This window comes from Dipodomys merriami, unplaced genomic scaffold (assembly GCF_024711535.1).
Source record: "Dipodomys merriami isolate MVZ:Mamm:240054 unplaced genomic scaffold, mDipMer1.0.p SCAF_10, whole genome shotgun sequence".
In the NCBI taxonomy this organism is placed as follows: Eukaryota; Metazoa; Chordata; class Mammalia; order Rodentia; family Heteromyidae; genus Dipodomys; species Dipodomys merriami.
The window spans coordinates 52,850,508-52,876,111 of NW_027202271.1; the positions used below are offsets into that span (position 1 = coordinate 52,850,508).

General features: G+C 42.9%; 1 protein-coding gene across 1 annotated transcript in view; it reads right to left on the reverse strand.

Annotated features, from left to right (window-relative positions):
- The window catches only part of Glt8d2 (glycosyltransferase 8 domain containing 2), a 29,314-nt gene extending 4,465 nt beyond the window's left edge, over positions 1 to 24,849 (reverse strand). Inside the window, exons 1-9 of the mRNA XM_069991697.1 lie at positions 24,730 to 24,849; positions 21,673 to 21,718; positions 19,386 to 19,478; positions 16,628 to 16,799; positions 12,931 to 13,048; positions 11,557 to 11,641; positions 9,145 to 9,257; positions 5,398 to 5,564; positions 2,535 to 2,647 (exon numbers count right to left, since the gene is read on the reverse strand). Coding sequence (XP_069847798.1) covers positions 2,535 to 2,647; positions 5,398 to 5,564; positions 9,145 to 9,257; positions 11,557 to 11,641; positions 12,931 to 13,048; positions 16,628 to 16,799; positions 19,386 to 19,478; positions 21,673 to 21,691 — 880 coding nt within the window. The 5' untranslated portion in view covers positions 21,692 to 21,718; positions 24,730 to 24,849. The remainder of the gene's footprint in view (positions 1 to 2,534; positions 2,648 to 5,397; positions 5,565 to 9,144; positions 9,258 to 11,556; positions 11,642 to 12,930; positions 13,049 to 16,627; positions 16,800 to 19,385; positions 19,479 to 21,672; positions 21,719 to 24,729) is intronic.
- Positions 24,850 to 25,604: the final 755 nt, after the last annotated feature.

The following is a 25,604-nucleotide window of genomic DNA, read 5'->3' on the forward strand; positions in this document are numbered from 1 at the left end:
ACAAAGTAATCAACACATTTAGGAAGAAATCTCTGCATGTAGAAAGTCTTTATTAAGTAAGAACTCTCAAGCCGGGCGCTGGTGGCTCACGCCTGTAATCCTAGCTACTCAGGAGGCTGAGATCTGAGGATCGCGGTTCAAAGCCAGCCCGGGCAAGAAAGACCATGAGACTCCTATCTCCAATAAACCACCAGAAAACCGGAAGTGGCGCTGTAGCTCAAGTGGTAGAGCGCTCGCCTTGAGCTGAAGAGCTGAGGGACAGCGCCCAGGCCCAGAGTTCAAGCCCCACGACCGACAAAAAAAAAAAAAAAAAAAAAAAAAAAAAAAAGTAAGAACTCTCAGTTCCATGAATGAAGACCGGAACTGTATCACAGGGGCATGTTTGGCTTTTAATTATCTTTATAAATTTGATTTACTGGCTGGGAAGGTGGCTCAGTGGTAGAGTGCTTGCCTTGCATTCCTGAGGCCCTGGGTTCGATTCCTCAGCACCACATAAGCAAAAAGAAAAAAGCCAGAAGTGGTGCTGTGGCTCAAGTGGTAGAGCGCTAGCCTTGAGCTGAAGAGCTGAGGGACAGCACCCAGGCCCAGAGTTCAGGCCCCACGACCGGACCCAAAAAAAAAAAAAAACAAATAAATTTGATTTACTTATTTTTTAGGCACTAGGGATTTTTGAACCTAGGGCATTCACAAATCAAATGTTTTATAAATGTAAGAAATCTTACCCTACCTGTTTATATTCAAATCTATTACCTTCTAGTATTAACACTGTTTCTGTGCCCATAGCTACCTAGAGCAAGCTCATTTTTCATAGTATCTGTAGACATGGACTTCAAAGGCCATGCCTGATTCCAAAGGCTTATGGAAAAAAAAAAAAAAAAAGAAGTTCTTTTCCCTAGGAAGATGGTGTTCCTGGGCTGGGAAGGTGGCTCAGTGGTAGAGTGCTTGTCTTGCATACATGAGGCTCTGGGTTCGATTCCTCAGCACCACATAAGAAAAAAGCCGGAAGTGGCACTGTGGCTCAAGTGGTAAAGCGCTAGCCTTGAGCTGAAGAGCTGAGGGACAGCGCCCAGGCCCAGAGTTCAGGCCCCACAACCGGAACCCCCCCCCCAAAAAAAGGGAGATGGTGTTCTTTCCTACTTGATATCATTAAATGTATTCTTCAGTCTCTCTTCCAGGACCATAAAATGTTTAACTTTATTGACCTAAGTAGTGTACAACAAATGATACAGATCTCCAACTTCACTGAGATTTTCTGCACATGGAAATAATTACAAATCACGTCAGTTAGGACGCAGTGACCCTGTGTTTTCTGCCTGATTCTTAGGTGCATGCTTATGCTCAGAATGTAATGATGCATGGAATCAATAGAGGAAACAGCAATGCACTTTCCAGTTGTTATCTATCCCTTCTTTTGAAACTAATAAAGGATCTGAGGCTATGGCTTATGTGATAGAGTGCCTACTTAGCAACACAAGACAGAACACTTTGCAGGATGGTGAGAACCAGAAATGATATTCACTCTTCTCATCAGAACCTAGCCCAGTTCTTGGAAACATAACAGCACCTAGTAAATGTAGTCTATGTCTATTATCTTCAGTTCTACAACAGCTCTTGAGAGTCTGAAACCAAAGGTCTTAACTCCCTGGCACTAAAATTTATGTCCTATGAGGCATCATGTTATCTTTCTAAGGCCCAGAATTTCTAAAGTTCTAAACAGGTCTGGCCCATGGTTTTGTCTACAGCCTTGTGGTCCTGTGTTAGGGTGAATATGAATAAGCTTCCTATGCTGAGTGCTCTTCCACGCAAGTTACATGTGTTTTGTAGTGGATTTCTTATAATATCATCAGATGCCATTAGCTTCAGCTTCTGAAGGAGGAAACTAAGAGTAATTGAGTTGCCTGCTCAAGGTTGTATGCACAAAGCTGAGCATCACACAAGCTCTCCACCCCTAGACTTTGCATTCCTACCATGAATAAAGACTTACAGACTCACACAGGATAAAGTCAAGCAGCTTCTTTTCAAAAGCAATGCCAATTGTTAAAGTTGTCAGGATTCCATGCTACTTCATTTGGTTTGTCCATTGCAATATGGCAGGCATGCAAACAGGCCTGGACAGTTATACTTCAATAACAGTTTGTCAAGCAGCTACTATATGCTAAGCCCTTTTCATGGATTCCCATAAACACACCTCTCGGATCGCTAACAAATGTTAGCTACATTTGTACAGTGAGCTTAAGGGCCACCCCAGCTTTGTTTGGTTTTGTGCTGGTACTGGGCCTTGAACTCAGGGCCTTGCACTCCAGTTTTTTTGTTCAGTGCTAATGCTCTACCACTTGAGCCACACCTCTAGTTTTAGCTTATTGCTGGTTATTTGGAGATAAGAGTAGTGTATTTGTCTGCCCAAGCTATAGTTTGTATAATCTTCAGGTCTCAGTCTCCTAAGTAGCTAGGATTATAGGCATGAACCACCAGGCCTGGCCCACTCCAAGTGAGGAGTCAGATAAGGTACACTGAATGACTTTTCTAACACTTACCCAGGTGCCGAATGTGCCACAGAGGGTTGATGGTGGAGTGTTTCCCATGGAATACGATGAGCATGGGTGAGGTGGCCACGCCTCCTCCCAGGGAGCTGCTGTAGAGATTTTCCCTAAAAAGGGGGAGGGAAAGCAAAATGAGGCCTAGAGCTGACTGCCACCAACTCAGATAAAACAAGCTCTAATACAGCCCTCTAGAAAAGAGGCAAGACATTTTCCACTGTCCAGTAGAACTCAACAGCCTTTCATTTTTCCCTGTTTTATTGTTTTTATATTGATTGATTGATTGATTGATTGGTCATGGGGCCTGGGCGCTGTCCCTGAGGTTTTTTTTGCTCAACGCTAGCGCTCTACCAGTTTGAGCCACAGTGCCACTTCCAGTTTGCTGGCAGTAAATTGAAGATAAGAGTCTCACAAACTTTCCTGCCCAGGCGGATGATTTTTTTTTTTCTGGTCATGGGGCTTAAACTCTGGGCCTGGGCGCTATCCCTGAAAAATTCAGCTCAAGGCGAGCGCGCTACCACTTGAGCCACAGTGCCACTTCCAGTTTTCCCAGGCTGATTTTGAATCATGATCCTCAAATCTCAGCCTCCTGAGTATCTAGGATTATAGATGTGAACCACCAGTGCAGCCCCAGCTTTTAAGTTTGAAGATTGTCTAATCTCCATAAAATTGTAAGAACACCATCAACTCTCATATACCTTACCTAAATTCACAAGGCTAATATATATATATATATATATATATATATATATATATATTGTTGTTGTTTGTTTTGTTTTGTTTTGTTTTGTTTTAAGTCTGTCATAGGGCTTGAACTCTGGGCTTGGGCGCTGTCCCTGTGCTCTTCAGCTCAATGAGAGTGCTCTACCGCTTGAGCCACAAGTGCCACTTCTGGTTTTCTAGTGGTTTATTGGAGATAAGAGTCTCACAGACTTTCCTGCCCAGGCTGGCTTTGAACCGTGATCCTCAGATCTCAGCCTCCTGAGTAGCTAGGATTACAGGTGTGAGCCACCGGTGCTCACCGCCTGGCTATTTTGTTATTTTTAACTCTTGGGCTTTTTTTATGGTAGACATAGAAGAACAAATTCTGATCCTGTATTTCTTCAGAACTTCCCTTATAAGTTCAGGATTAGATGGTATTAAAATATACACTGGGGGGGGGGGGGCTGGGAAGGTGGCTCAGTGGTAGAGCGCTTGCCTTGCATGCCTGAGGCCCTGGGTTCGATTCCTCAGTACCACATAAGCAAAAAGAAAAAAGCCAGAAGTGGCACTGCGGCTCAAGTGGTAGAGCGCTAGCCTTGAGCTGAAGAGCTGAGGGACAGCGCCCAGGCCCAGAGTTCAGGCCCCACGACCGAACCCCCCCCCCAAAAAAATATATATACACTGGGCTGGGCACTGGTGGCTCACACCTGTAATCCTAGCTACTGAGGAGGCTGAGATCTGAGGATCACGGTTCAAAGCCAGCCTGGGCAGAAAAGTCTGTGAGACTCTTATCTCCAATTAACCACTAGAAAACCAGAAGTGGTGCTGTGGCTCAAGCGATAGAGCACTGGCCTTGAGCTGAAGAGCGCAGGGATAGCGCCCAAGCCCAGAGGTCAAGCCCCATGACTGACACAAAAAAAATAAATAAATAAAAATAAATAAAATAAAATAAAATATACACTGGGTAGGTACTGAAAAAGGTTGACAGAAAGAAAATGCAATGATTGGATGATGGCTGTGCTAGAAAATGTGGTATATATATACAATGGAATTCTATGCCTCCATCAGAAAGAATGACATTTCCCCATTTGTTAGGAAATGGAAAGGCTTGGAAAAAATTATATTAAGTGAAGTAAGCCAGGCCCAAAGAAGCATAGGTCCCATGGTTTCCCTTATTTGCAATATCTAGTATAGGTATGAGTCAAGCAGAAAAGGTCAGATAATGTGATGTTAGGAAAATGAACCCTTAAATATGTATTTTAATGTTTTCGTTTCTTTCATGCATATGTTTCTAACGCATTTATAAGATTATTTCTTTGTTGCTTTGTATGTCCCTCCCCCACAGTGTAACCCCCGCTTTCACTATATTTGATGTCAGTATAACATGTGGAGGAGATGGGGGCAAACAAGTCATTTAAGGATTCAGGTGGACCTGTTGCAACAATGAGAAGTACAAAATGTCATGTCAAAACCAGCTTTACAATGTCGGTGGGGGGGGGTGAAGGGGGTATAATTGGGTGGGGGGAGGGGGGAGGCTGGGAAGGGAGGTGAAGGGTAAACAAAGGAGGAGGCTGCAATGCTTGGTAAGAAATGTATGCATTATCCTGCCCATGTAATTGTAGCCCCTCTGTACAGTATGTTCTCAAATAAAATAAAATAATATTAAAAAAAAATAATGAGGTCAGGCACAGTGACTTATACCTGCAATCTCAGCTACTTAGGAGGCCACAGTCAAGAGGAATCTGGTTTGAGGCCAGCCCTGGCAGAAAGTTAGCAAGACCTCTATCAACAAACAAGCTGAAAATGACTGTGCATGCCTGTGATCCCAGCTACCGTTTCAGGAGACTGAGGCAGGAAATTGTGAATTTGAGAGAAAAAAAAAAAAAAACAGCAAAATCCTATTGGTGCCAAGCAAAACTCAATCTACAAAGAAGAAATAACTAACTTATTAGAAAAATGTGTAAGGAAATCCTTGTTTCATAGGCTCTCCACTGTGAGTTCTATCATTTGAGGAAAGGTTTTCATTATGTCCCCATGTCTTTGTTAACAGAGCTTTAAGACATGTCTGAGAAAACTGTAGGCCCTGAGCCATACACAGAGAATTAATAGAATCACACTGTTCCTGAGCCTGGGAACAGTGGTAGAGGCTGACACGTACTCCACATTTTTTTGCATCCATTTCTCCAACTGTTTGGTGATGTGCTGGTGTTTCCACTCAGTCATATTGGCAACAATCACACCAGGATTGAAAGAGCAGGTACTGGGGCTGATGCCAAGGTCCTTGATGGTCTTCTTCCGGTAGTCCAAATACCCCATGTATGTGTTCTGCCAAAGAACAGCACAGCAGTGTTTGTTTCTAGAAAATCACTTTCTTGAAGCCACTGTGCAATATATCTCTGGGGGCCACCTCCTAGTTCCCATTCGTTTTCCAGCCTTGTAATGCTAAATGCTCCCATTTCAGTGCCAGGACTTGGTCCTGTATCTCTTGACTCCATAGACAGTCTTGGGGCAAGCCTCAGGGTTCTACCTACCATTGGCTCACTGCGCTTACTCTGCTTAGGCCTCTAAACTCCTGCAGCAGCTGCCAACTCTATCTACTTTGGCCAAAAAAGCCAGGCTCATTAATTCAGCCATGACTACTTGCTTCTCATCCAAGTCTGCCAACAAATCATGTTGGTGTCAGCTCCACAAGATATCCAGAGGCCAGGAGCTGGGCTTGGATTTGTGGTACAGCACTTACTGAGTATGCACAAGGCCCTAGGTCCCACTCCCAGCACCCCAAAAAGGAAACCAAGCAAAATAGTAACTCTACTAAGAAGCTACCTGGTCTCAGTCTCCACCACTACCTTCCCACTGTAGCCATGGTCATCACTCAATCACACAGTTCTCCTCACCATGTTCCTAACTCTGACCCTCCATTCAGCCCCACACTGCCTCCATGTCACTCATCCCAAAGTCTTGCCAGTGGCTTCCCTTCTCATTCCTGGTAAGAAGTGGCGCTGTAGCTCAAGTGGTAGAGCGCTCGCCTTGAGTTGAAGAGCTGAGGGACAACGCCCAGGCCCAGAGTTCAAGCCCCACGACCGACAAAAAAAAAAAAAAAAAAAAAACTATATAGAGCACTCAGAACCTCGGCGATTTAAAACATTATTGTTGGCCCAGAGTTCAAGCCCCACAACCGCCAAAAGAAAAACAAAAACAAAAACAAAGATACTCATTCCTGGTAAGAGCCACGAATTGGGTGGCTTTGTTCATGAAGCCCTGGATTTGCTCCTCCAGAGCTCCTCATATGGCCTCCAATTCCCACAACATTTAGTACCCATTACCTCTCTACCTTCTGTTCCTCTCCACTTTGATCCTTCTACCACAGTAACTAGTTTTAATACTCTAGATTGCCGGCCATACTCATGTCTGAAGACTTAGCACTTGCTAGTGCCTCTAACTGGAATGTTTTTTCTTCCCAAAAATCTGCATAGGTGCTTTTCTCAGTCTTTTCAAACAGCACCCTTCTGGTGGAGTCTTCTCTGGTCACCCTACTTAAGATACAGCCCCAGCTCCATCCTGATTCTGTTAGATATTTTACTTGCTTACTTTCTGTCTCTTCAAACTTGAACATAAACCATACAAAGGGAGGAACTAAGTTTTGTTTACTGTATCACTAGTACCTGAAACAGTATTGAGCACGTAGTAAACACTCACCCAGGTAGACTGTCAATGTCTACTTAGTGCAAGCTCTCCTCTGTGACAACTAGAGCAACAGAAATACTGGAGTACTTTGTGTACCAGGTGTGGCTCTAAGAATTCCACATGTATCGCTTCATTAGCTGCACACAATAATGTGTGTATTTATAAATTCAGTTCTCATTGTAACTCTGCAAGGAAGTACTGTCACCTGTGTGTGACCAAAAGAGCAGGGGAATGACTGGCTAGGCAACTTGTGATGGGTAACACAAGATTTTGACCAAGTTGGCTGCCCACAGAGCCTAGGCCTTAATGTGTTTTAAATGCCACATATAAAAGTGTTTGCTCGATCTCTTTTTGACCAGACATCAACTCTAATAGTCCCTTGAATCGCAAAGCTATGTTTTGAGTCCAGTACTTACTACATATAGATTCAACTTTCCTCATTTCTACCTGGATAAGGAAATGCTCACCCTTGAACAAAATCTAACTGTCCTCTACTGAGAGATTAAAAAACCAATCATGAAAACTCTGCAAATAGAACCCAAGGTTCTCTGAGTCTCTTTCATAGAAAAGCCCATCTCTGACAGAATAAGATTATGAGCCACTTCACAGCTGTTGTTTCTGGAACATTTACCATGAGCTTGACCATTTGCAAAAACATAATGGGTCTACCACATTGTTGGTGGGAATGCAAACTAGTACAACCACTTTGGACAGCAGTCTGGAGGCTCCTCAAAAACTAAACACGGACCTTCCCTACAACCCAGCCATACCACTCCTGGGCATCTACCCTGAACTTCATGAGCCAGGATATGATAAGGACACCTGCACATTCATGCTCATTGCCACATTGTTCACAATAGCCAAGATATGGAACAATCCCAAATGCCCCACAATAAATGAGTGAGTCTAAATTTCCAAAAAAGTGAGTAGCCATTAGAAAAAAATAAAATAATGTCATTTGCAGGAAAATGCATGGAACTAAAACAAATCATGTTAAGTGAGGTACGCCAAGCTCAGAAAGACAAATGGTAGCTGGGCGCTGGTGGCTCACGCCTGTAATCCTAGCTACTCAGGAGGCTGAGATCTGAGGATCGCGGTTCAAAGCCAGCCCGGGCAGGAGAGACCGTGAGACTCCTATCTCCAATAAACCACCAGAAAACCGGAAGTGGCGCTGTAGCTCAAGTGGTAGAGCGCTCGCCTTGAGCTGAAGAGCTGAGGGACAGCTCCCAGGCCCAGAGTTCAAGCCCCACGACCGACAAAAAAAAAAAAAAAAAAAAGAAAGACAAATGGTGCATGTTCTCTTTGATATGTAGAAATCTGATCTAAAATATACTGGGATATGATAAATTATAGATGACTCTAGATAGTCACATACAGTGAGACCAAAAGAGGATGTTCTTAGGAGAGAAACACAAAGGCACAATGCCTAAGTGCCTCTTCATATTTATATAAAATAATATACATATTGAAAAAAACTCGAAGGTACAGAAACAAGAGACTGCCTTTTGTTTTTCTTCCTTTCTTTTTAAAATTATATATTATATAATTATACTTAGACTATAATATAATTATAAATATAAATTATATAATATAAAATGTAAATATATAATTTATAGTTATATTTTATACATTTTTTTCATGATTTTTGTCTTTTTACCTTATGTATGGTATATTCTAATGTGTATCTTTGGAAGGGTTAAGGCGAAGGCACAGAACTCAAGGGAAAAAGGGTGAAAAAGTGCAGCAGTGGAGCTCACTGGACATTGATGGAAGTAAACTATACAACCTGTAGGTAGAGATGAAATGGAGAGACTAGGAGAGAATGAGGGAACAGAAGACACTGTATGAAAGAAAATTTAGTCAATTATCTGACTCATTTAATTATAATTCCTCTGTATATCACCTCTATAATGACAATAAAATAAATTAATAATACAAATGTAAAAAATAACTATAAGACTGTGAAATACACAACAGAATAGCCAATGTCAGTGCCATGGTTTAGAATAGGAAAGTCGGATTTTTTCAGAGTTAAAGCCCGGCCTGAACAGGTTAGAATGCTAGAAGTCAAAGAGTAAGTGGAAAGGCCAGTCATCCCTTTCCCTACCTTGCAGTTCCTGCTGGCTCTCAGGGATTGTGAGTTGCAAAATGAATTCCATTCATGTTGAGATGCATAGAAGGGGAAGAGTCGGAACTAAAGGATAAGAGACACTGTGCCCACCTGCAGCCCCACGAGTTTGTTGATGTCCTGAGCAGGTGGAAAGTCGCAGTCATCTGAGAAAGCTGCTGCATGTCCTACAGCCAAGGTGGTATCATATAGTTCCTGGATATCACCTGGATTTGGAAATGCCAGCAGTTAAAATACAGCATGTGTTTTGGAATAGCTCAGAGCTAGAACAGTTCCTGACTGTGCTTGAGAGAAGAGTGTGGGTCCCTGATTTCAAGTGTCTTGTAGTCTGCTTAATAAGAATAGCTGGTATCAACTGAATGCATTGACTCAAGCCCCCCGGCTATGGGGGAAGCATAGGTAAGAGGATCACATTCCAGGTTAGCTTGGACATGAAATGTGAACCAGCTCAAAAATAACTAATGGAAAAAAGATCTGGAGCTTTGATTCAAGTGGTACAGTGCTTGCCTAGTTAACTGTAAGATCCTGAGTTCAATCCCTAGTACTGCCCCTTCCCTCAACCCCAATCCCCCTCCCCCCATAAAAAGCTAGCCAGGTGCTGGTGGCTCATGCCTGTAATTTGAGCTACTCAGGAGGCCAAGATCTGAGAATTGTGGATCAAAGCCAGAACAAGCAAGAAAACCTGTGAGACTCTTGTCTCCAATTAATCACAGAAAAAGCTGGAAGTGGTGCTGTGGTTCAAATGGTAGAGCACTAGCCTTGAGCAATAAAAGGAGCCCAGGGACAGTGCTCAGGCCCAGAGTTCAAGCCCCATAACTGGCAAAACAACAAAAGCTGGTATCAAACAGTTATGGTAACATAGGATAGCAAGTTTGGGGGCTTGCTTAGGCAAAAGTATCTAAAAAATAAATTTAAAAAGTATCTAAAAAATAAAAGAGCAAAAGGATTGAGACTGTGGCTAAAGAGATCGAGCACCTGCCTAGCAAGCTAGTGCTCCTAAATTTAATCCCTGTACCACCTGCCTCTCCAAAAATGGTTGGTACCAGTTTAGAAAACCACTTGATCTAGGTAGAAATGGCTCATGCATTGTAATCTTATCTCCTCAGGAGTCTAGGATATGGAGGATCATGTTTTGGAGCCAGCCTGTGTGAACAGTAAAGAATGTGAGACCTCCAACTCCAAAATAACTAGCAAAAACTTGGGCTAGAGGCTCAAGTGGTACAGTGCAGCCGAGCAAGTGAGCCAAGCAAAGTTGAAATCCCAAGTTCAAAACTCTAGTACTGGGGCTGGGAAGGTGGCTCAGTGGTAGAGCACTTGCCTTGCATGCATGAGGCCCTGGGTTCGATTCCCCAGCACCACATAAGCAAAAAGAAAAAACGCCGGAAGTGGCGCTGTGGCTCAAGTGGTAGAGTGCTAGCCTTGAGCTGAAGAGCTGAGAGACAGCGTCCAGGCCCAGAGTTCAAGCCCCACGACCGGACCCCCCCCCCAAAAAAAAGAAAGAAACAAAACTCTAGTACTAGCTGGACACCAGTGCATCACACCTGTAATCCTAGCTACTCAAGAAACTGAGATCTGAGGACTGAGTTCAAAGCCAACCCAGGCAGAAAAGTCCCCATGAGACTTTTACCTCTGATTAACCACTCAAAAACTGAAAGAGGCCGGCGCTGGTGGCTCATACCTGTAATCCTAGCTACTCAGGAGACGGAGATCTGAGGATTGCTGTCCAAAGCCAGCTCAGGCAAGAAAAGTCTGTGAGCCTCTTATCTCCAATAAACCACTCAGAAAACCGGAAGTGGCACTGTGGCTCAAGTGGTAGAGCACCAATCTTGAGCTAGAGAGCTCAGGGACAGCACTCAGACCCAGAGTTCAAGCCCCACAACCAGAAAAAATAAATAAATAAAACAAAACAAAACTGGAAGAGGAGCTGTGACTCAACGTGGTAGAGGGCTAGCTTTGAGCAATAGAGCTCTGGGACAGCACCCAGACCCTGAATTCAAGCTCCACAACTGACAAAAACAAAAAACAAACAAAAAACCCAAACAAACAAACAAAAACCTCTAAAACCATCAAAAAGAAAAGCTACTAGAGAAGTTCAGATCAGTATTGGTCCAATCTATTTTTGTAGCTCTGTAGTAATCGTAGCAATCATTGTCCTGTTTGACTATGGAAGAGATAGAGCACAACATTCAAACAACCAAATATAGGCCTTTCCTAAGAATGTCTTCAAAAAGACTTCATTTTCTACATTTTAGGGACACACAGGAAGGGCTACTAAGTCATTTACTGCAGATAACCATCACAGTGTGGCTCTCAGAAAGTCAACTGCGTTGACCAGGAAAGTATCAAACCCTGCTTTCAAAATATTACCCAACTTCCAATGATGCTGCACTCACAACTTGAAGAACATTCAAAGCCACTAGGCAACTCGCTACATGGGAACTGAAGAGATGGCCATTCTACATCAGCTTCTCCTTTCTAAGTGTTCCCAGCAGTCAGTGAGTGTACCTTGTACAATTACATCATCGTCCAAATAGATGACTTTCTCATGTTGGTGTATAAGCAGAGGGAGATAAAATCGAACAAAGTTTAGCTGTGAAAACAAGGGAGATAGTGTTAGGGAAGAAGCTTGATGTCTTCTGGATGTATTCAAGTCGGTTTTGACCAGTCCCTCGACTCGGCTCTACCTCTGGTGTGGAGCATGATACTGTACCTGATTTCACAATGCTTGGTCTATTTGGGCTCTGGGGCTGAAAACAGAGCTGGCAGATCAGTGACTCTTGTAGCTCCAACCCCCACCACTGAGGCTGGCTGAACCACCAGTGTAATACAGTGAACCATCACTGTGAACCACTATTGTGGAAGTCACCAAAGCTCCCTAGTCAATCTTCTAGTGTGTGGACTGCCTGCTTTCATCTACCTCCATCATTTAGGTTCTTCTCAGCTCAGTCAGATTAAAGTTGTACACACACACACAAATGCACAGTCACATGTGTCATCCAGCAACAAGTTCAACCTTTTAGCTCCTTGACCCAGAAAAGCATGAGCATGGTTGGAGAAGCATGAGCCAGTGGAAGTTTTAAAGTTTCATTGATTACAATGTGTTCAATCATCATCCTAACTCAATTCATACTCCAACACTGAACATCTGGAATTCAGGCATGATCATATCATACAGAACTTATAGTTCAGTGAATGCATAAGGATGGGTTTCAGTAACAGTCACATATACGAAGTGGCTGCAGTTTCTTTCAGTAATAGTCACATATAGGAGGTGGCTGCAGTTTCTCTAACACTGCCATCAGAAACATTACTCTAGTTGGGTGTGATGGCACACCTATAATCCCAGTACTAGGACGGCTAAGACAGGAGGACAGAGAGCCCAAGGCCAGCCTGGGCCACAAAATTAGATCCTTACTCAAGCAGACAGAAAGCTAGACTTCCTATAGGACAAGGTCTCTTTTGTAAGCAGGAAAATACTTTTGATTTCCAATGCTAGCAGTGGTGTCTCCTAAAAATGCTCTTAATTGACAGTGAGGCCTAGAATCAATTACACTGCAGTTTTGCCTTAGCTGCTAGAAGGGTAAGCTAACTGGAATGTCCATGCCAGTACACATAACAGCCCATGGACTGGGAGAATTTGTTCCTCCTGGCTTCACTGCCCCTGTTCACACACATAAATTCATTCTATTTCTGATGCCCCATTTCTGTTTAACAGCCTCCTTATGCTCATGTAAGCATCTTGGATCCTTTTTTGGGCAGGTGGTTCATACGCCATGACTAAACAGACCTCTGTGGAGGCTTGTGTGTATCCAGTAGCAACTACTCTACAGGAAACAGTGTGACTTGCAACTGTCCCCAGTACATGTCACCCGTACTCACAGGCTGCAACAACTCCGGCCTTGAAGCATCAGGTCGAATCTTGCCTTTGAGGACCACAGGGTTGAATTCCACAATTTTAAAATTTATTTCTCTCAGTTTAGAATGTTCAATCCATTTTCTAAAGAGACAATAAAAACCTCTTTAAATCCTGTCTCAGGGGGGAGTTCAGTGCATATCCTATGAAATTAGGAAAATTGAGGTGGGGTTGGGCGGGATGAAGGAGAATAATGAAAGAGGTGATATTGATCAAGATACCTCGTATTTACAAACGGATTTGTTGAATGGGAATCCCTTTGTACAACTACTTAAAGATAATAATAATAATATAATTTTAAAAGTCTTTTCTTAATTTTCCTGTTGCCTGAGGGCTCATCAGCTGCTCACTTAGAAAGTTTAAAAATAAATGTATGATGCTGGGTGCTGATGGCTTATGCCTATAATTCTAGCTACTCAGGAGGCTGAGATCTGAAGATCATGATTCAAAGTCAGTCCAAGCAGAAAAACTCTTATAAGACTCTTTACCTCCAATTAGTTACCAAAAATTAAGCCAGAAGTAGAGCTGTGGCTTCAGTAGTACAGCACTAGCCGTGAGCAAAGAAGCATAGGGACAATGCCCAGGCTCTGAGTTCAAGCCCCAGGACTGGCACTAACTAACTAACTGACTAACTAAATAAATGAATGTAAACTTAGTGAAGTTTAGTTTAAAATCTTCCTGATTGTTTCCCTATCTGGTTAGCCTTCCAAACTTTCTTTCTGCCCCACTTTCAACCAAGATTTCTTTCTATGAAGGAAAGAAAAGAAAAAAAATTAGATAACCCCCCCAAATCAGATATCCTCCCAAGAAGATGGAAGAAGGGAAGTGCTTTTTCTGTAAAAAGCATGCAGCTCATCAGGACCATCTTGCTACATGATGCAAGCAAAGCTCGAAGCCAGCCTGGGAAAAAGTGTACAAGACCCCCACATCTCAACCAAGGGCCTAATGGTAGCTCCTGTCATCCCAGCTACACAGGAAACTCAAATTGGAGAACTTCAGTCCAAGACAGCCAGAATATAAGCATAAGACCCTGTTTGAAAATTAACTAAAGCAAAAGGACTGAGGTAATGTATCTTCCTAACAAACACAAGGCCCTAAAGTACTATTAAACTAAAGTACTATTAAAAAAATAATAATCAGCCGGGTGCCAGTAGCTCATACCTGTTATCCTAGCTACCCAGGAGGCTGAGATCTGAGGATCGTGGTTCAAACCCAGCCTGAGCAGGAACATTCCTGAGACTCTTATCTCCAATTAACCACCAGAAAGCTGGAAGTAGCATTGTGGCTCAAGCAGTAGAGCACTTGCTTTGAGCTGAAGAACTGAGGGACAGCGCTGAGGCCCAGAGTTCAAGCCCCACAACTGAATAATAATAGTAATAGTAATAATAATAATAATAACCAAAGAGGGCTGGGAATGTAGCTCAGTGTTAGAGTCTTTGCCCACAATAGGCAAGGCCCTGATTAGATTCAATAGCGTACCAACAATGAAAACAAAAATTGATAAAATTAAAACTGAACAAAAAATTTAATTTGTAAAATTTGAACCACAAAAGTGGATCATGTCAGTAAAAAAAAGACAAAACAAAAATAGACAAGAATCTTGAACACAAACTTCCAGTGCTCAACCACATCAGAAATAAAGGAATCTTAAATGAAAACTACAAGGAGAAACCAATGGGCATCATTGGAACAGCAAAGTTGAAAGGATGGTCACACTAAGTATTGGTAATGATATGGTGAGGATTTTCTAAGCTATACACTGGATTTACAGTTTCCTGTTTTTGAGTTCTACTTCAATGAAAACAGTTTTCACAATATTTAAAGATGGAAGTTATGGGTGGACTGGATAGCCAGGAACTGGGAAATAGCTCTTGCTCACTTTGTCGGCCATTTGTACTTCTTTCTTGTATGAATTGTCTATTCATATCCTACTTTTTGTAAGTTGGCTCATTGCTTGTCTTTTGAGACAGGGTCTTACTACAATGGCTAGCAGGTTATCCCTATGCACCCAGAGGAGGCTTGAACTTGGGATCTTCCTGCCTCTGCTTATGAATGCTGCGATTATTGATATGTGCCACTATGCCTCTCATTTTTGTCTTATATGATGCTGGGGATCCAATCCAGGATTTTACTGTCAGTTCATGTTCTATGCTCACTTTTTTAAAACTAGGCTTGTACTTTAAAAGTTTTTTTTTTTGGTAACTATTTTTTATTCTGAATAGTAATCCTTTGTCTGTAATACATTTTGAGAAACTGCTCTCCTAATGTATTTTATGACTAATTGGACTCATTGTTTCTCATCACTCATAATGTATTATGTTATGTCAAATCTGACAGTGTTCTTATCATTTCTGGGAAGGCACTCTCCACACATAGGTTATCCATGTACCCCACATCATATAATACATTTACATTTGATTTGCTGCTTATTCCTCCTCTTATTAGTATATTTATTTCCTCTTAATATAACTCTAGTTCATTTTTAGTACGCTACATGATGGAAAAGAATCAGTTCAAAATGACACTATACCATATAAAATTTTAGTTTTCAGCTAAAAAGTGTAAGGCCGGAGCCAGGCCTTATGGATTACAGGCTCATGCCTGTAATTCTAGCTATTCAGAAGGCTGAGAGCTAAGGATCACTGTTCAAAGCCAGCCCAGCAGGAAAATCCATGAGATTCTTATCTCCAATTAACCACCAGAAAACTGGAAGTGGCGCTGTGTTCAAGTAGTAGAGTGCTCGCCTTGCACTGAAGAGCTCAGGAACAGTGCCCAGGCCCAGAGTTCAAGTACCATGACTGACAAAAAAAAAAAGTATAGGGCTGGGGTACAGCTCAGTAAGTGGGAGAGCATGAATTTAGTATGAGAGGCCATGGATTCAATCAAACGTGTACAGTATGTGTATTTTTTTGTATCTTTCATATATACCATATACTTATATATTTATATATTTATAACACATACATAAATATATTTATCAAAGATTGATATATTTAGTTAATTCAATATATTTTTATAAATGATCATATATTTATGAAATCTAAAATAAATATGTATTTATGAATTAATAAATATATTTAGTTAGGTCAGATACGGTGGGACCTGCCGTTAATCTCAGCATTTGGGAAGCAGAGGCAGGAGAATCACCAGCTTGGGCGACAATAGTGAGATCTTGCCTCAAAATTCATCATTTTATGGTACTAGGGCTTGAGCTTAACGGTATATGTTTGTTAAGATGGCTAGCTTGGCTGATGCCACTTGAGCCACGCCTTCAGCCTGGCTTCTAGTTGGTTATTATAGAGCAGAAATCTTGCAGATAATTTCTTCCCATGCTGACTTCAAACCATTGTCCTGTAGATCTCAGCCTTCTGTGTAGCTATGATTACTGGTGTATGAGCCACCAGTTCTCAGCAAGAGTAATAATTTTTTAAAAAGACTGTCAAAAGCTGTTCAAGGGCTGGGGCTCTTTTTTTCATTAGACGGAAGCGTCATCTACCAAGTCAATGAGGCTTTGCTGCATTTCCTTATCTGGACAACTCAGGTGTTAGATGAACAGGTAAACCTCAAGGCGTCCATTCCCAAAAGGAAGTGAATCTGTTTAAGGTAAGAAAAGAAAGACTAAAAGGAAGGGGAACAACCCCAAAGACTCAGCACACAAATCACCGAATTCGAGGCAGGGTGTTGCGCAGCCCAACCACATAAAAGACGATGTTGGCATCAGTGTTGCTGTAGATGCTGTTGATGGCAGCCATGGCTGCGCCCATGCGCCCTGCAGCCGCACAAATCACCACCGGGATCTCCTCTTCCCCATCCTCTGGAGTCGTGGCAGCAGCATCTGGGAACAGCAAAAACAGTGACGTGGAGCAGGAAGGACTTGCAGGAGCAGCTGACCTGTCTTGTACATTTCTGCAGACTGCTGGTTCTTCTCCAGCTCAGTTTCTCTCTCTTCTTTTAGAAAAGTGTTCAAATGTTTGCAGGCACACAACCAACCACTAAAACTATTTCCCCAGATTCCCTGCCACTCCGTGTGACTGAACTCTGATAAGCAGGATGTTAGTTCAAGTAATAAGTGCAGATGCTGGGTTCACTCTTCTCAATGGACTCTTGGTATGATGGTCAGAATTGGCCCACATGATGGAAAGTAGGTGAGTTAGGAACATCAAAGCCATGGAATTTCTACCTGGATAGTAGTGCAATTGACATCAGTTTTTTCACTTAAAAGACCAACTTTTAAGTCCCTATTATTTTGGAGGTGTCAAAATAAAGCCAACCTTAGAATCATACATGGGGAGAAGGGGAAGTTAAAAAACATACGAATTTGACAAGAATTATATTTACTACCTTACTTATGTAACTATAAGCCCTCTGTAAATCACCTTGACAATAAAAATATGAGGAAAAAAACCCACATAAGAAAAGAAAAGCTGGGCTGGGAAGGTGGCTCAGTGGTACAGCGCTTGCCTTGCATGCCTGAGGCCCTGGGTTCCATTCCTCAGCACCACATAAGCAAAAAGAAAAAAGCCGGAAGTGGCGCTGTGGCTCAAGTGGTAGAGTGCTAGCCTTGAGCTGAAGAGCTGAGGGACAGCACCCAGGCCAGAGTTCAGGCCCCACGACTGGACCCAAAAAAAAGAAAAGAAAAGAAAAGAAAAGAAAAGCTCTGTTGGTTCAACAGTCCTCTCAACTCTTCCCTAAACTGGAATATCTATCTTACCTATGACAGCTATAAACTATACTGCCTGTCATTTGTCTTCCTTGTTCACTCTTAAATTTCTCAAATGCTGACAGCATGGGAAAGGAGATAAATAAAAGAACATGACTAATGTACAAGATGCATAATTGATCATGCTTTTCAGCATTGAAAATAAGACATCCATGCTACCATATCACTGAATAATAAGGATCAATCTGTAGATGCATCCAATGTTTATTTAAAGCGCGGTCTGTGTTTTCAGATACTTTTTTGCAAAATCTCTAGTCACCCAGGCACAAGGTAGCATGTTCAACTGAAGAAGTATTGAATGAAACTAACCACTGGATACAGTACAGACATGGGGTCCTTAGAGAAGCCTGTGACAAGCTCCTATATGAAGTAGCCCACCCTCCCTTGTTCTCTGGTGCCCTTGCCTGTGGTTGGAAGTATGTGCACACTGAACTGTGCACACTCTCCTGGATATAGGAGCTCTGAGTGTAGAGAGGGCATCTAGTTTATCCTGTGCCTCTGCTCTTAACCCAGAAGCTGGTACTTGGTGCATTGTCAGTACACTTTGGAAGGATGAATGGATAGATGCATGAGTTCGTGGCTATCTTCCTCTCAGCACTTGCCACACTATACTTGAACAGTCTGTTTTTGAGGCTGCCTCTCTACAACAATACTGTGAGCTCATTACACTGCCTGACTGAGTCTTGCAGTGGAAGTGCATGAGGAAAGTTTGCAGAAATGAACTGGACTGAATTGGTGGAAAGGACTAGAGAACAGAGCTCTCAACAATGGCTCATGGATATTCTGAGAGGTAAAGTGAGAGAAGAGCTGAAAAGTGGGGGAAGAGCCTGGCTGCTAGGCACAGGTAGAGGTCTTCAGCAGGCAGCAGGCAACAGGAGGATGAAGCAGGAAGAAGGCATCCCCAGAAAAGAAGGAGCAGCCACAGCAGCTGAAGCTAACCTAAGCCATAAATACAGCTCTCTGTCAGGAAGTGTCCCCTGGACAGGATGAAGGATAATGGTGCACAGAAGGTAAACTCTCTTTATTAGTGCTTCATCCTTAGAGTGGCCTCGGGAGTTGTCTGCTACATGCTGGATCCTCTGTACCAGTGGGTGCTGGAACCAACCTGTTCAATAGTTTACCTATGGGAAGCTGTCTTGTGCTGAACCAAATCAGAAACCTCATAACATGCTAACAGTTACCTGCTTCTTCCCATCAAGCCCCGCTTTCTACAAGTCCACCACCTCTAATAGCTTAATCAAAATTTGAGTCATCAGTGGATTGATTCATCAATAAGGCAGAGTCCTCATGATTCAATCATTTCCCAAAGCCCCACCTCTGAACACTGCTTGTATTAGGTTCAAGCCTGCAATACATAAACCTTTTGTGGGGGACCCTTCATGTCCAAACCCTTAGATAGGCTGTTTGGGCAATAATAGGAATGAACCAGTAAGGAGAGGAGAGAAAATTTTTCATAAGCAAAATGTTTAGAGGCTCCAAGGGATGGGAGGCAAAGCAGTCCATTCCAAGTATGGTGCACTATCTAAGAGCCTGAACATCACTTGGAGCCTATCAGAAGTGTAAATGCTCACAGTGTTTCAGCAGGCCCTTCTTGTGAATCCTACACGCTGACCAAGTTTTCACTTGTCCCTGAGTCCCAATATTGAAAGGACTCAAAGGTTCTCACAGTTGTCCTTTCTTGCTGGTTCCATGCTTGCTCACCTGTTTCCCTCCTGAGCACAGCTCCTTTATGAACTTTCTTGTACACGATCCCACAGAGGGTCCCAATTAGAAGGAGAAGCAGCACTTGATTAACTGAAAGGCAAAGGGAAACCTATCAAAGATTATTCTATGAACCTAAAACCTAAAGTTTTGATGGCAGTGTAAACATTGTGATCAGAAGGGGTTAGCCTGCCACCTCTCTTCAAGCACACACACACAGCAAAGTTTTAACTGCTACACTGTTGTCAAGGCCCACAGAGGAAGTGTAAGGAGGACCAGGCTAAAGCTGTGCTGAAACCTGATCATTGCATTGCAGGGGCTGCCTTTGCAGCCACTGTTGTACACAGTCAACATTTATATAATGTTTGTCGTGAGCCAGCCCTTATTATGAATAAATGTGTTTTGATTTTTAACTAATTCAGACACTAGTTCAGGATGATGTGCAGAACATTCTTGCCCTGAGTAAAAGATTAAAAGAGAGCCAGGCATTGGTGGCTCATGCTTGTAATGCTAGCTACTCAGGAGGCTGAGATCTGAGGATCACTGTTCAAAGCCAGCCTGGGCAGGAAAGTCTGTGAAACTCTTACCTCCAATTAACCACCAGAAAACCAGAAGTGGCGCTGTAGCTCAAGTGGTAGAACACTTGCTTTGAGCTGAAGAGCTGAGGGACAGCACCCAGGCCCAGAGTTCAGCCCCACAACCAACAACAACAAAAAGATTAGAAGAGTTCAGGAAGCAGAGGTAGAAGGATCACCATCCAAGCCAACTTTGGGAAAAAACGTGTGAGATCCTATCTGAAAAACAAACTAAAACAAAAGATGGCCTGAGGAGGTGATTCATGTGGTAGCAGGCCCTCAGTTTAAATCCTCCCCCAAAAGATAATTTATTAGTCTCATACTGGTTTGTTTTTTGACTCCAAAGTGAGTCTCTGCATGCCTTCTAAAACTATGTTCCGAGGCTCAGTGATTCTACCTTTCTGACTTCTAGCTCTTTGCTGCCTTTTGGGTTATTGGATTCAACCAGAGACAATCCCATATCAGACGCAATGTAAATCAACACTATGGGGAAGCAGAAGGGACAAAATTCTGTCTATATCAATAAGTTTGGTCAATGTTCACTTACCACAGCATGTGAGGAAGATGGCTCAATATCTTCCATTATCTGACCCCTCCAACTAGCTGTTGCCAATGACATAGGTTGTCTAGATAAAATTAATTTTTTTTCTTTTGTTGGTCATGGGGCCTGAACTCTGGGCCTGGGTGCTGACCCTCCGCTCTTCAGCTCAAGGCTAGTGCTCTACCACTTGAGCCATAGCACCACTTCAAGGTTTTTCTGCTTATGTGGTGCTGAGGAATTGAACCCAGGGCCTCACACATGCAAGGCAAGCATTCTACCACTGAGCTACCTTCCCAGCCCCTAAAATTAATTTTTTAGGTTAAGCATATTATGTAAAATATTTACATATATTTACATATATTTGCATATATTTACATATATAAAATATTTACATATGCTAAATTATTCTTGTGAGGCTCAAATTTAACAGGACATCCCTGTTTTCATTTACCAAATCAGGTAACTCTACTTTGAGAGTAATAATACCAAGATCAGGTTACTGTGTTTTCCCCAAACTCATAAACCACTAGTAAAATAAAGGTTACACCTAGGTTTTGATGGGTCTGAATATTTGAGGCAGTCCTTTAAGAATAAGAATACAAAATGGCAGCTGGGCATTGGTGGTTCACACCTATAATCCTAGCTACTCACGAGGCTGAGATCTGAGGATCTCCATTTGAAGTCAGCTCAGGCAGGAAATTCCGTGAGACTCTTATCTCCAATTAACCACCAGAAAAACAGAAGTAGAACTGTGGCTCAAGAGGTAGAGCACTAGCCTTGCGCAGAAAAGCTCAGGTATACCACCCAGGCCCTGAGTTCAAGGCCATAACAGACAAAAAAATTTTTAAAAATTAATTAATTACAAATGCTAAATTAAGCATGAATGTGAAATAAATCACATTTGCAAGTTTTATAGAAATACATGATCCCATGATGTAAGTCTACTTCTGACCAAAATACTTAACAACTTCCCACAGGAATGGTTCTGAAATGATAACAAAATCTAGAGGAGGCAGAGGAGGGGAAGAATTAGAGAAGGAGGTAGAAGGGAGAAGGAGGAGGAGAGAAGAAAGAAGGAGGAAGAAGAGGAGAAAGGAAAAGGAGGAGAGAAGAAAGCTCTTAATCTCCAAACTTTCTTCTGAGATAGCATTTTCAGAAGCTGCAATCCTACCTTTTCGTAACAGAGCCATGTGCACCCACGTGGTAAGAACTGGGACCTGTGGGTTGAAGAATAAAGTTTCATTTAAAAGAGAGTGAACTTGGGGGCTGGGAAGGTGGCTCAGTGGTAGAGCACTTGCCTTGCATGCTCGAGGCCCTGGGTTCGATTCCTCAGCACCACATAAGAAAAGAGCTGGAAGTGGCGCTGTGTCTCAAGTGGTAGAGCACTAGCCTTGAGCTGAAGAGCTGAGGGCTAGCGCCCAGGCCCACAGTTCAGGCCCCATGACCGGACCCCCCCCAAAAAAAAAAAAAAAAAAAAGAGAGTGAACTGGAAATGGCTCAAGAATTCAGGACTGTTGCCAGGCACTGTTGGTTCATGCCTATAATCCTAGCTACTCAGGAGGCTGAGATCTGAGGATCATTGTTCAAAGCCAGCATAGGCAGGAAAGTCTGTGAGACTCTTATCTCCAATAAACCACTAGAAAACTAGAAATGGCACTGTGGCCCAAGTGGTAGAGTGCTAGCCTTGAGCTGAAGAGGTGAGGGACAGCGCCCAAGCCCAGAGTTCAAGCCCCAAGACTGACAAAAAAAAAAAAGAATTCAAGACTGTCAAATATGTCATAAAATATGTAATTACTCTTCACTGCTCTGAATCTAGAACTTTAGACAAAAAAATAAACTCTTGAATAGACAGTCCATGTTTTCCAAAGTGCTTCTTCCAGCTGATCAAACTTTACACAGGATCCCCAAGGATCTGGGAAAACTCTTTCACAGACATTTGACACAATATCCCCATTATTTTCCTGCACACCCAAGCCGGGCGCTGGTGGCTCACGCCTGTAATCCTAGCTACTCAGGAGGCTGAGATCTGAGGATTGCAGTTCAAAGCCAGCCCGGGCAGGAGAGACCGTGAGACTCCTATCTCCAATAAACCACCAGAAAACCGGAAGTGGCACTGTAGCTCAAGTGGTAGAGGGCTCACCTTGAGCTGAAGAGCTGAGGGACAGCGCCCAGTCCCAGAGTTCAAGCCCCACGACTGACAAAAAAAAAAAGACTGCACACCCAGGAGCTCAGAGTTTGGAGTATATGGGTGTGGCCTATCTCTGCCCATTGCATCCAGGGAAGAATAGGATCTGATATTACTTAGGACTCTTCTGGAATCAGGTTTCAGGTACCTTTTAATCCATGTACAGTTTTAGGTGATAGACGTTCATCTAACTTTTCGGGATTCTAAGTTCACTCTTGGAATTGTCTTTGGCCACATGGATCCTCCTTTCACTCCATGAAGAAAGGAAGCCATCTGGCCTCCCCCCCCCACCGCCCTCCCTCCCTCCCTCCCTCCCTCCCTCCCTCCCTCTCTCTCTCTCTCTCTCTCTCTCTCTCTCTCTCTCTCTCTCTCTCTCTCTCTCTCTCTCTCTTCCTCATGTGGAACTCTATTCTGTCCTATTTTTAGTATAATGGTATGCCTATATTTTTGTCCCCAGCACAGACTCCCACCTGGACTTCAGACTCCCAGATCCAACTGGCCACTGAGCATCATTGAAGGCATCCACGGGTCACAAACTGAGGTCCTAATACCTCCCACAAAGCTCCTACCTCCCATCATCTTCCCTAAACCCAGTAATAGTAACCCTATCTTTCTAATTTCTCTATCAAAATAACTCTGAACATCCCTTTCCTGCTGAAAGCCCTTCATTGGGATCCACTTTCAAAAGCTAAGGTTCAAAGTTCTTTTAAAGCATTTAGAATAAGGTTATCTGTACACTAGCCATCAGAGCTATACACATAGAAAGAACAAGGAAGACAAAAAAAAAAAAAAAACATAGCCAGAGTAGAAAAAAAGAAAGATTTGGGAGGGAGGAAGGGAGGGAGCAAGCGGAGTCCTGGAGAGATGATATGATATGGGGAACACTCTGATGATCAGACTGTCAGAGAAAAGAATATATCAAGAGCAGGGGTGCTGCCAAGGGCAAGTAAGGGGTCACTTTTGTCACCAGGGAAAGTCACCAGCCCTGAGGCCTCACTACTTTGCAGACCCTGTGTTATGTCTCTTATTGACATTACATCCTTTTGTTCCTATTGCAGATAACACGAAAAGGCAAGTGGAAGTGAAGGTGCTGAGTCCAGCTTACAAGAGGTGATACACAGACATCACCCTCCCTGTGAGTCCGACAGCAGCACCACGTTCTCACTTCTGCAGCGTGCAGCTCTGCTCTTAGCTATACTAGAGGGAGGAATGGAAGTCCATTATGTAATACAAAGGGTTTGTACAGAAGTTCAAATCTAAAATATTTGGAGGAAAAGGAAAAGATAAAACCAATCAACCAACCAATATCATTTTGAGTATCAGGCTACCTGAGGCCAAACAGCAGGACTGATACTTTCCTACTGCATATCCAGATGTTTAGATTCTCTCTGTGTGTCTCTCTGTCTCTGTCTCTGTCTCTTTCTCTCTCATGTGCTCTCTCTTGTGTGTTCACTCACTCTATCAGGTTAAATCAAGCTTTTCCAATAGATTACCCGTGCTGAAAAAGTCACATAAGACATTTTTTCCATGTTGAAAGCATTTTTCAAACCTGAACACTACAACTTCTATGCACAGATTTCCACAACGGCTAGTTGTTCTCTCATTGGGGGAGGCCCTCAGAACAGTTTCCGGACAGATTCCAAAATCATGAATCAGAACCCAATTAAGTCATTTGGGCTCAACGACAAACTTACATTAAAGAGTAGCATTTATCTGGGTTCTCTGCGGATCTCTATGCTTGAAACTCTACACAAATAGCAAATCACCTATTCTGGGGAGAGAGGGAGAATAAATCATGGTCTGCAAGTATAGTCCAGGGTGGGAAAACCTCACACATGGACTATCTTAAATTCACTATAATGGAAAAAAAAATAAGTTTTGTTAGAATGATGATCCCAATCACCATCTGAAGTGCTATGAAGAGTATGTGCAGATCAGAAACCTCTGAGTTACTTCCTTAGACTGTAGCAAACAAAATAAAGGAGTGCTGAAGATTGGCCAGGGTAAAGTGGGAAAACGACACTTGAAATTTTCTCTATTTACCTGATGGACGGGTAGAATAGGACTTTAGGCTCCTTGGTTCTGAAGTAGTGCTTCCCTTCAGAGTGCTGCTTTTGAGACTTCTAAGATCCTATAGGAAATCCCAAAGGGCTGGTGAGCTCCAAGCCAATATTCCACTTGGAAGAGAACATGCCCCTTTGGTCTGGTCCGCACTCCTTTGCTTGCGCTGACTTTGAGTGGCTTGGGATTCTTCCACTCCGGTGCCTCGGAACAGCTGGGAATCCAGACATTGAAGGCAGGGAGGCGGCCCTTGAGAAACCACTTCCAGATGTGCTGAGCCAGGCAAGGCGGGGGCTGGGTCCCCTCAGCCAGATTTTCTCTTGCAGCCTCAGCAGTCTGAGTGCAAATCTTGAAAACAAGGCTGTTCTAGAGGAAAACATTGAAAACTAGAGAACAACTGCCTGCTGAGTGAATTCCTACTTCACCTTGGGTCTAAGGTAAACTTTGAAAGAGACGTGAACATAGAATTGATGCCAATTTGGAGAGTTTCCTGCTTATTGAAATGTCATGGTCACAAATCAAAGCAAACAATTATGGTCTTATGCTACCAAGGCAATGGCAAAATTCCAAGGTGTTGGGTACGTTGTGCCTGGACACGAAGAGGAATTCCAGGCAGAGCTGGCAAGTCATCAAGAGGCTGTATTTCTGCCGTTGGTCCTCAGAAGCCAGGGATGGTACCAACACTTTGCCTGGGATCATGGAATTTATTCTGCAGTAACCCCTTCCCCAGTTCCTACAGGAATTAAGGCTCTCCTTTCATGCTTCTTCCTTGCTAAAGTGGCCTCTCCTTCAAAAATACAATATTGCAGTCACACTGTAATTTTACATTTTCCAGAAGTCACATTAATATAAAATAT